General features: G+C 38.2%; 2 protein-coding genes across 2 annotated transcripts; both read left to right on the forward strand.

Annotated features, from left to right (window-relative positions):
* The first annotated feature begins 4,509 nt into the window (after window positions 1-4,509).
* LOC139136317 (tripartite motif-containing protein 2-like) lies at window positions 4,510-5,871 on the forward strand. Its single transcript, XM_070704042.1, has one exon. It carries the CDS (start codon window positions 4,510-4,512, stop codon window positions 5,869-5,871), a length of 1,362 nt encoding a protein of 453 aa, XP_070560143.1.
* Window positions 5,872-5,978: 107 nt separating this feature from the next.
* Window positions 5,979-6,722, forward strand: LOC139136318 (tripartite motif-containing protein 2-like). Its single transcript, XM_070704043.1, has one exon. It carries the CDS (start codon window positions 5,979-5,981, stop codon window positions 6,720-6,722), a length of 744 nt encoding a protein of 247 aa, XP_070560144.1.
* Window positions 6,723-12,018: the final 5,296 nt, after the last annotated feature.

Here is a 12,018-nt window from a genome sequence, read left to right on the forward strand (position 1 = left end):
TTGTCTGACCAAATTGCAGTCGTTTGTTTTGATTACTGACATGTGAAGACTCTTCGACACACGCACAACATTGGGGCCGGGGATAGTGACGACTTACATAAACACATCGTCGATAGAAGGATGTGTAGGGACGGCAAACAATTCTCTTCGGGAGAAAACAGAGAAAAATGGTATTCGCAAGACGAGTAACGACGGGTATAGGCGCAAAATTTCTCACATCAACGAGGGGGCGATTATACTCATTTTCCATCATTGTGAGAAATGTATACACTTCATTGGGAAACTTTGAAATGTGCCCAAGGGTAGACAGGGAGCGGGATTTAAATGTTTTCAACGGTATGATGATGGGGAAGTGGTAAACATATTTTATGTGTTGGCGGGAGAGCAACGGTAGCTTCTGTTAGGGGTGTCAAGAGGTCACCAGAGAGTGTTTGTGGTTGGGGAGAGGGTCGGCTGTAAGGTTTCACACGGCGAGTGGCAGGAAGAGAAGTTGATTGATTGGAGAGAAACACTTTTCAAACCTAATGGTATCGGCAACTCGGGCAGTTAAACGTTTTGAACATAGTTTGCTTTTCCCTCAAAGTTTTGTTTAGAAAGTATATTCATCTCCAGTGGCGATATCTTGAATTCCACAAATCATCTCACTGCCTTTGTGTTGCAGAGCAGCGTATAATGAAACGGCGCTATGTATAAACGCCCTGCATCGAATTCATTTCTCACTCACGATGCAAGTCACAGCGCCCTCTAACTTCTGACTTCCTTTCCAAGTGTAACACATTACACACAATGATTGCCTACATATCGTGCATGCATCGGATATTTGAAGCTCTCTCTGATCTATATTCCTGTATGGCTTACAAAGAAACCATCCAGAGTAATTGTAGAATCCATGAGGTGCTAAGAACTTACAACTTCTGATTAACTAAAACAATTTATTGTAAGTCTGAACATGTGTCTGCAGTAAAAAATGAGCTGTGTCAGAAATAACGTCGTCTCTCATCGGAGGTATCTTCTTAGGTGTGTTTTTGTTTTATCGCCCTGTGTTGACAATGTAGGATGGGTTACACTTGAACCGTTACGATAAAGAGATTGCTCGAAAATATAATTGTGATAGCATCAACATAGTAGGTTTAATAGTCGCGCCAGCGGCTTACTGACTACGCATGCGCTTATTCATAATATACTATGCGAGTAACCGGAAGTGTACCCTTCTTTCTCATGATGGGCGCCGCCATGTTTTTTTTTGAGTACTCGTAAATAAACAAATACGAAACAATTACTATGATATAACATGCCTTTTATAAAATATACCTCTTTTATTAGCCAGTAAATGTTATTATACACCTTGTCGCTGATACAAAGTATCGTTGATATAGATAAACGGAGAAACTGTCGTGCATATGAACGGGGGCATACGCAAAGAATGCTGGGATTGAATTATAGAAGAGCGCCCCCTGTGTCAATAATTAGATTCAAAAATTGCAAGTTTTTAGACGGAACGCTATAGTTTTTAGCTTGCAAGTGGAAGGTGGGCAGTGCAGTTACCATTGCAATGATAACTATTGCATAATATGTCCCTTGTTTAACGCCATAGGCTGTTATCATTGTAAAAATTGCCAATTTTTGTCCAAAATTTTTACACGCTACAGAAAATCTATACCTGCCCTGCTGCAGGGTTTGACGTCGTGTACGTACGTGAACTGCTTTCATCAGAGGGAAACTGGGCATAGTTGTCATATAAACGTTTATGAAGTAACAATTACAGTTTATCATGAATCAATACAATAACATTGCCAATCTTAACCCCTGGTGCGACACCAAGGGCTCAGCCCTATATAATATTAGCTTATCATGTGTACAAGTACAAACAGGTATGGAAATAGAGGTATTTCTGTGCGCGTTTGCGCACCTGGTTGTGTTTGTACCGTGGTCCATTCAAATTCCAGGTTTAACTCTACTGCCATTCATTATTTCCATAGGGTATATCGCTGCTGGTACACGACTTCCATAAGCTTTTTGTATAACAGTGATACAGTAGTGAACTTAGTGACATGATTGGCAGATTCCATCAAAACTATGAATATTTGCCAGGCAAATGACTATATTTGTTATTTCTATCACAATTATGAATAATTGATAGACAACTTTCCTTGGCTGTGTTTCTTACAATGAGAGTAATTAACTCTTGAGTTATTGGTGGTGAAACATAGAGCTGGTGAAGAATTTAAAATGTGAGTTAAACCACTGTCATGGACTGTTTCTAACCAGTGTTGAGTTTATCATTCGTAGGAATGCTTTGGAAAGGAATTCACAATTTACCATGGAATTTACATCATCAATCAAGATAGGGCCACCTTTCATTTCTATGGTACTAAGAAACTCAGATATGTTAAGTGGAATCAAAATGAGCTGAAATGATGTTTTAATTATTGTTTGAGCATACAAAATGACCCAGTCAAAACCATGTCAAACCTTTGCTCTATACTTAAGTTTTTCAACCCTTTCACAATGAGAATTTGTGACAATCCAATTGTGTTGAATACGGTAGTTTACCCCAGATTATAGGAATTTAGGGCAAAAGTGTTAAACTTTGTCTTATAGCGGTAGAGGAAACTTAAAACTAATAGATGTTCTTTCATGACAAAGAATAAAGATAAGACGCTGTACAACTTCGAAATTCATTTGACAAGAGAGCAGAAAACCTAAGTTTTACAAACTCTGTAAATGACGACCATTACTTTTATTCTTCATAAAAGAAACCTTAAATTATTCACAATACAAATATTTCATTGCTGTATTTTGGGCTGGCTAAGATTTAAAATCACTGTCATGAGACACTATAACTTTCTACTTCAACACTTCAATATGCAATATCTATCATTTCATCGTTTGCACCATGTTTATGGAGAAGAACCACGAGTCATAGAGAAGCGGATGAGTTCCATCATCTACGATTGAAGCAACAGGCTGAATTCATAAATACATAATATCCCCCAAACTCTGTGATTAATGAAGGACTGTTGGTTCTGTTTTCGGGCTACTGACAATTGTTTCTTGCACATCACTTTGTTAATAGACTTCTTGTGAATAAATGCTGGATTAGTAGAAGATCGCTCTATTCTGCCTTCCCTCGAGGATACGTCACTAAAACCAATTTACATATATATAGGGATCACGTTATCTGAAAAAAAAACAGTATGGAAAGTTGCTGGCTCACTCAAGCTGCTGTAATTGTAGCCCGGGCACAGCGCAATGCATGTTTGTTGGTTGTCGTCGTGTCAGCTCTCAGGTCCTAACATCCATCGCATATCCCCCACCCAATGAAAGAAACAACACACAGACCGGGGGCTCATCCAAGTTAGGCATAGCCTCCCCTTTCCCACAAGACTTCGCTTTTTGTGCAAAAAAGTTTGAAAAAAGCGAAGTCTGGTCGCATATCTTTTTCTTGACTTGACATTGTCACCCGTACTCAAAATTTTAGACACGACATCGATGTCATTGTGAGTTGAAAGAGAAATGAAAATTCAAGGACGAATATATGAACTTTAACGTGTTTATGTAAAAGGGAAGTGACAACTTACAGAAACGTAACACAACTTACATAAAGAAGTGGCGTTGTAACCGAAAATGAATGCTCCGGGACTTAACAAGCATAGAAGGTCACGTAATCTCAGAATCAATGAAGCATACAATGAAATAAAGTCGATCATGCACATATGACCTCCTTGAGGTACTCTCTCTCCCCTCCCCAGGTTTACATTTTGTCGAAGGAGCCGTAAATCCATGTGCATAATTTTTGCAGATGCTGGTACTATTGTATCACACTTTTCTTTCTCATATTCTTTCAGTAAACTGAAAAGGGGGCTGAAAATGTAATTGATTGACATCTCTGTTTGACATTTGTCACGCTTCTCATATTTGTAAACTTTCGAAAAAAAATATGAATTAATACAAAATCAATATATCTCAAGAAAACAACCTTCTTTACTCAAAATATTTTTTCTTCGTATTTCACTTGTTTTGTTCATAAATTGTTGGTTTTGTTTTGTTATCTGCCTTTTGCAATATTTTCCCAGGTATTAAGCTTAAAGTGAATACGTTTATAATTTTTGTATCATTTAGAGGCCGTTTGGACTATTACATGCTCAGACGTTTCTGAACATGATCCACAGATCACCGATCCATCGCTCACACGCCTGAAAAAAGTGCTAGGAAATATTACTGTGTAAGCACAATTAGTTGGCCTTCAAATAGGTTCAGATATATTTTTGGGTATCGTAGAGAATATGTTTTGCAGCACACATATGAGTATCATGAAGAACGTTGTTCTTAACATCATTGAAAACTGTACTTTGAACTGCACCAAGGCATGCTTTTGAACACAATAAAATTTTGACCCCATTTTGTCAATCCCATGAAGCCTTGCTTCCCGGAACTACTGAAACACTGAAGTCGCTTGACTGGTTTGAGTAACAAGTTGTGTAGATCATTTGAAATATCGTGAACAAAATGGCATCAAGTGGATCTCAACTACCCGAACAAATCGACGAGAATTTCCTACTCTGCGGGATCTGTTGTGAACGATATAAGAATCCCAAAATTCTGCCGTGTCTGCACAGCTTCTGTGAGCCTTGTCTGGGTAAGTTGACAGGTGAGATGGGCGCCATTACCTGTCCAGTATGCCGTAGAGTTCATGAACTCACCGACAATGGCGTGGCAGGAATCCAGGTCAACATCTTCCTGAATGATTTAATCGCACTATTTGAAGAACAGAAGAGCGTAAACACTTCAAAGAAATGCGACGGATGTGAACAAGGCGATGTGACAAAGCACTGTACCGTCTGTTCGTTTGATTTTTGCAGTAACTGCGCCACAACACATGGTAAGCTTCCTACAACGAAATCTCATCGCCTTCTCCGCTTTGATGAATACATGGCGGCAAAGTCCGCCGACCCAGCCTCGGTTCAGCCTCCTGTCTATTGTAACACACATCAAGATTACCAGGTCAAATTCTACTGTGATACCTGCAACCAGACGATCTGTCCGATGTGTACTGCATTAGATCATCCTTTGACAAAACACCAGTACCGATGTGTCAAAGACGCGGCAAAGGAATTCACCAAAAACTTAAGCGGAGTCATTGACAAAGTGAAAGTGAAAGAAACTGAAGCCAACAATAGCAAACTCAAAGTGCAGCAAATATTTGAGTCTCTAGAAAAGTGCTTCCAAAGAGAAGAGGAAAGCTTGAGAAAACACATCCGTCAAACTATTGATGAAATAACGCGTCTGATACAGGAAAACGGCAACAAACTACTGACAGAGTTGAAAGGTGAATACGAAAAACGAAAAGTTAACTTGACTGCACAATTGAAAGAACTAGACATTGCTGAAAATGACCTGACAAGTACTCGTGAATATGTTGAGAAACTGGTGCATTATGGGAATGCTTCACAGCTAATGTCAGCAAAGAGGAGAGTTGATCATCAAACAGAAGAATTGCTGAAAGTACAGACACAGGTAGAGCCAGTGGAAGACGACTACATGGAGTTTCAACCACCTGACGACTTCTGTAGGGAGAAGAGTCTTGGCTCAATTAAATTCGTTCCGACGGTGTATAAAGTGGATTCAGTCACTCCAACAGTTCGAGTTGGCGAAGACATCACATGCACCATTAGAAGCGCGAATGAATCAAGCCTAAAAAAGGAACAGGTATTACATCGTGTCCAAGTTGAAGCTGTGATGAAGACACCTGACGGTAACACAGAGAAAGTGGAGGTCAAGGACAATGAGAATGGAACAATGACTTTGAAATCACGTGTAGAGGTAGAGGGGGAACATGAATTGTCAGTTACAGTATGTAAAAACCAGTAGAAGGATCACCGGTTAACATTAAGGTTATCGCTAAGAAAGGGTTGGTGTGTAAGTTTGGAGAGAAAGGTTCAGGGATCGGTCAGTTTAATGGAATACAGGGATTGACAATGATGAGAAACGGTGAGGTGTTGGTTGCTGTGAGTAGCAATCAAAGATTACAAAGTTTTACTGTAAATGGAAGACATCGGAAGATGTTCAAGTTTGCAAATGTCAGTAATTTCTCTCCCCGTGATGCAGCTGTATCAGTGAATGGTAATGTCTTTACTACAGATGGTGGAAATGATCAGGTAATTGTCTGTGATGAGAATGGTGAACTAATCAGGTGTTTTGGAAAGGGTAAGATTCAGCATCCTATTGGTATCGCTATCAATCCTGTCAATGGAAGGGTTTATATTGTAGACCACTGGGCTCACTGTATTCACATTTACGATCAAGACGGCAATCATATCAAATCATTCGGTAGTAACGGAAGTCAGGAGGGTCAGTTTAGGAATCCCTGCTTTGTCTGTATTGACAACAACGGCAATGTCTATGTATCAGACAGTGGTAACCATAGAATCCAAGTGTTCAATGGTGATGGTCACTTCCTCTATACATTTGGCTCCTGTGGAAGTGGTGATGGTCAGATGATTTTTCCCAAGGGAGTTGCTGTGGATAAACACGGCTATGTGTATGTCGCAGAATATAGCAATAACAGAATTGTAAAATATAGATCAAATGGTAAGTTTGTGTGCCGTATCGATGATGTAAGTGATGGTCTTAAATATACTTCCGGTGTCTGTGTCACTGACGATGACACAGTTATAGTGGGTGATGACGGTAACAGTTGCATTAAAGTTTTCACGCAATAATTCTGCTAGTGAGAGTTACACGGTTTATTATTCCATGTTGTCTTGATGAGTGTAAATGGTTCTTATATTTCATAAAATAATTCAAAGTTCGGTAAAGAATACAAAAAGAGAATAAAACTGGAACATCCATCGAATAGCAAGCAAAGTAATAAAGTACGAAGTGATACGTAGAACAATTTATAAAGTACCACAGTTAAATTACTTTGAATTTCACAATTGTTGAGTGACACATGATTTTGTCAGTAGCAATTAAATGTCTGTTTCATGACAAGTAATTTCTGAAATTTACTAGTGCATCAGGTTTAAAGAGCCAGTATCTGTAACTTTTGATGTTATTTTATCAATAATCGTTTTAAATGTCAATTACATTTTCATGTTCTACTCAAAACGTTCCAAGGCTTGCCGTTCACTCCGTTGAAGAAAATGACGTATTTTGCATTTAACACAGGAAACCAGGGGACGAATATACGGTTGACCTTGAACTTGATAATAGTCATTCATTTTTGGCGACCATGTTTATTTTAAAGATTGAGTTACGGCGCAAATTACAAGCCTGCACTTTCGGTGGTACCATGTGATCTTGATATCATGTGTGACGAACACGTATACTAATACAGACATTGCTCAGTTAGATTTCTGTAATTGTAGTTGTAAAATAAATTAGTGAATTGTGATAGTGCCATTTTATCTGACTTGCTCCTAATTTATAAAGCACGTGAACAAACTTCTCTTCCGCTTTGGTGAGACAATCTACTGTGCGCTTCACCATTCGTGTGACGTGTCCACTACTGTACGTAAGTACCCCAAGCGGTGGCTGCGAATAGCCTCATTGCCGAAGAGCTTTAAAAAGTATCCGAGCACAATGAGGTAGAAGAACGATATCACGAAGTTTTTATTTTCAAATCTTAAAATTCAATAAGATTCTGTAACGTTTAACCTTTTATGCTACTGAATTTTACTTAAGTTTATTTCTCTGAGTTCTTAAACTGTTGTAAAGTTAAATCTATCTCATTATAGATATATGAGATTTGAAGTATTGTAACTCAACTTGTGTGTCAAATTTTTCACATGATTTAGACCAAGCCTCCGGCAATAAAGAGGTGAAGAAACTACTCTGGACATTTTCGTGTTTCATTATAGACCTTTTGTCAATGGTTTCATCTATTAGCAAGTTCAGTACCTACAACACTTATTTGCTCGGCTTCTACAGATCAAAGTTGACGAGTGTAACATTAAATGTTATCAAATCGTGTGACTTTCTGACATGTGCAGGCACATGGATATACAAAGACGTAAGGTGTAGCATAGCACCGTGTAAATGCATATACATAAGAGCATCGCCGACAGAATCGAAGGATGTATTAGGGGAAGTAAACAAGACTGTCCGAGAAAATGGTGTGCGCAAGCCCTGTATTGGCAGACGGGTGGGCAATATCGCAATTTTTATCGTATCATCAGGCAAATAAAAACGGATGGACAATTTTTCAATAATCAGTAATTTGTGAGTTAATTTTTGCTCAGCGAATGTCTTTGAATGTCCAGGAAGTGGACATGGAGTGGGATTTGAGTGTTTTTGGGGATTTGACAATGGAGAGGGTAAACTCTTGTGACGGAGACAGAGCTTGTGGTATCTTTTGTAGAAGGCATGCAGAGGCTGTACGGAGTTTGTTATAGGGAGAGGGTCAACCGGAAGCGGGTGGGAAGAGGGGACTGTGATGGATGGCCGAGGGGATTTTTCAAGTATTAGCGGGAGGTCAGTTTGAACAGCTTTCGTCCTTTCCAAAGAACATTGTTCAGAAAGTATATGAATATACAACTGCGTTTCCAGTGGTAATTTTTCAAATTTGACTAATTTTCTGTTCCAGCAATGTATACCAAAGATTATTTTAATGAATTCCTCGAGTAAAATACGAGTTTCGGAATGTCCGTGGTTCGCAGGTTGTGCAGAGAGAGAGAGAGAGAGAGAGAGAGGAGAGAGAGAGAGAGAGAGAGAGAGAGAGAGAGAGAGAAGAGAGAGAGAGAGAGAGAGAGAGAGAGAGAGAGAGAGAGGTAGGTCGTCATGTCTGAAAATGTCCTGTTTCACTTCGTTTTGTAGACGGTCTACTGAATGATGTTTACCAAGATAACCATGATCCATTCTATTTCTATAATTAATACTGACATGAACGGTGATATGTCACATTTATGTTCTATCTGATATACTGTACGCCATGAATTTAAATGCTTTGAAAAGTTATTGAAGATGTTTAATCACCACATATATTCATTTTAATATCAGTAAATTTCCTTAGAAGGCTGTAAAATACCACTTTCAAACTCAATAACGCTTGCCATTAAACCACGATGGTCTAGTCGATGAAAAACATTCTGACTTTTGGTAGTGTTCAATTTCGCAATGTAGATACTTACACAGGGAAGCAATAAATTGGTGCTTTATTTTCGTTTCACAGCGAAATTTACACCAAAATACCCGAATATCTGTTCTAAGGATTTCAAACACTCACCCTGTCTTGGTCACAGATGGTAATTCGTTCAAGAGAAATGTAAATTATGTTTGTGTTTTAAATAATTTTGTGTTACATTTAAAATGCTCTCCTGTTTTCCTAAGGATACACAGAATTATGCAAAGTTTCCAAATAGCCTCCTTTACACAATCGTAGGAGGTTTTCTTCTTAGTTTTTATACAAACTTGACCGTCACAACGGAGTGTTTACTACCAGCCTTGCCAGAAGTTTTTGAGGGTGATTATGACCACGAAGGATATGTAGTGTCATGACACTCATTTCTGCGAGTCAACATACTGTCTTCTTTAAATAACTTACGGTGCGATAAGAAAACAGTTTTTGAATGTTCAAAACGGACATTAAGTGGAGCTACTTTGTACTTTGTAGACAAGTGAAATAAAGTGACCGTGAAGTGTGCATACCAGCTATAAGCAAAGGTCCGTATTTGCTTAGGACATATTGGCTTCTATCCACTCGATCAATATAACAAACACCCAAAGGCCAGACTCCAGTCTATATTATCTACTGTCTAAGAAAGTTATTATTTCATGAGAAAACCTTCAATAATTTATCATGCTTCGGATATGGTATTTCTCAGAAAGTTATTCGCGCATATTTGCATATTTAAAGCGATGGTTGTCATGTGATCAATATCTCAGAAGTGAATGGACTAAATCTGCTGAAAATATAGAGGACATTGGACAGATGCTGCATTGATTGAGGCAAAGAATACATAAAGAAGATTTATCCAGTATTGTAGACGAAATATTCATACGTCTATTCTTTTATGCAACCAGAGCAACGTCTGTATCCCTTTTCCTTCAATCATTGTCAGCATATTAGCCCCGTCTTTGATGATTCATTACGAGCACAACGTAATCGTAGCATATCTGAAACGGTTCCCTCGGTCACATGACTACGGTGACTCTCAAATATGTAAAGGTTCGTTAGTAGATTACTGAAGAGTTAAAATACCAAGAAATTATCATATTAACAATTTATTTTCCACTTCAAATTACTTTAACTGACGCAAATTTCCAAAGTGAAGATCATGAAGTGAAGAGTTTTACCCTGAAAGAAGAGAAAGATCGATTGTTAGCAATTTTTCTCTTACCTAACGAAGGAGAAAGATCTCTACTTCAGTCGATGTTATCAGCAACCCAAAAATTGGATTGGCGTCACGAATAAAAGAATTGAGTAATAGAAGAATGTTTGTCTAAAATACAATGGTCGTACACACTTCTTAAATGACATCACAAAGGTAATTCACTCGCATGAATTCATTTTATCTTAAAGAAACGTGTATACAAATTTAAATCTGGAGTTTCCATGAAGGCAAACTTAACATCCGTACAGCCACGTTCCAGCTCCGCCGTTTCAACTCTATGATTTATAGTACAGCCGGATACTGCCACTGCGGATACACTTGAGACGAGTTTCCCTTTGCAATCCATATTCGTCCGAGAAAAACGAGAGCTACGACTACACAGGTGAATGCCGCTGCTTCCTTATGGAATAGACTTTCTAGTCATATTCCTTCAGCATCAAATACCTGCTTCTTTGAGAAAGCATAGTCATGCAACACTGTGTAAGTAAGTCTGATGTCGGGTGCGTGCATGATCATAACACAGTAGCTCTGAAAAAATGTATGTGGCGTCCTGAAAAGGAAACTTCCTTTTTAAATGTTTTCCAGTCAAGTGAAGTTAAGGATAATCTTAATGAATTAGTCGCAGATACAAACTCAAATATTGGGGATTTTATCCATGAAATAGTAGATTAGTCGCAGATACAAACTCAAATATTGGGGATTTTATCCATGAAATAGTAGATTCATTTATGTTTGCTGCAGACAAATGTGACATGGTAAAAAAGGTTTCAACAAATATTTCAAAGTATAGAAAACACCCAGTTTGGTTTGACAGAGAGTGCTCTGATTTAAAGAGTAGAAAGTACTATTTTTTAAGAAAATTTAGAAAGTCAAACAGTACAAATGATTTACAGTTGTATAAGGAATGACGAAATCAGTTTAAGAATCTGTGTCGTAACAAACAACGTGTTTACAACGATGATGTAAGAAATACACTAACGTCACTGTCCAGTTCTAATTCAAAGTTAATTGGGGAACTTTGAGACGTTTGGTATCTTCTTATCCAGCGCAAGTTAATATTATGCCAAGGGAATTTTATGTTTATTTCAGTGAGCTGTTTGCACTCGATGAGTCTTTTGTAGATGATTTTGCTATGTCCGATGACCTAGAAAGTCTTTTAAGTGGGGTTGACATGTTTGAAAACTGCGATGAGGTAGATTATGAAATTTTAAATCGTCCTATTTCAAACGATGAGATTGTTAAAGCAATATCTAAATTAAAAAATGGAAAAGCAGCTGGGCCAGATTGTCTCTTGGGCGAATTCTTTAAATCCACTAGCAACTTTTTGGTTCCGTATCTCAGTGTCCTTTTTAACAGGCTTTTTGAATCTGGTACTTTTCCAGAGGATTGGTCCAGAGCTATTATCATTCCATTACATAAGAGTGGTTCATTTAATAATCCTGAAAACTATAGGGGAATTTCTTTGCTTAGCATTTCAGTAAAATTTTTACTTCCATTTTGAATAGTCGTTTGACTTTCTGGTCAGAAGCACTTGGAAAATTGACGAAGCACAGGCAGGTTTTCGTGGTGGTTATTCGACTGTTGACAATATTTTTATTCTTCAGTCCATCGTCCAGAAGTATTTAACACGTAAAAGAGGCAAATGTTACTGTGCATTCGTCGATTTTTCCAAGGCATTTGATTC

The sequence above is a fragment of the Ptychodera flava genome, chromosome 7, assembly GCF_041260155.1.
Source record: "Ptychodera flava strain L36383 chromosome 7, AS_Pfla_20210202, whole genome shotgun sequence".
In the NCBI taxonomy this organism is placed as follows: Eukaryota; Metazoa; Hemichordata; class Enteropneusta; family Ptychoderidae; genus Ptychodera; species Ptychodera flava.

Bases quoted from the DNA above. Each gene is read 5' to 3' on its own strand.
- LOC139136317 (XM_070704042.1), top strand. From the start codon at position 4,510: ATGGCATCAAGTGGATCTCAACTACCCGAACAAATCGACGAGAATTTC.
- LOC139136318 (XM_070704043.1), top strand. From the start codon at position 5,979: ATGATGAGAAACGGTGAGGTGTTGGTTGCTGTGAGTAGCAATCAAAGA.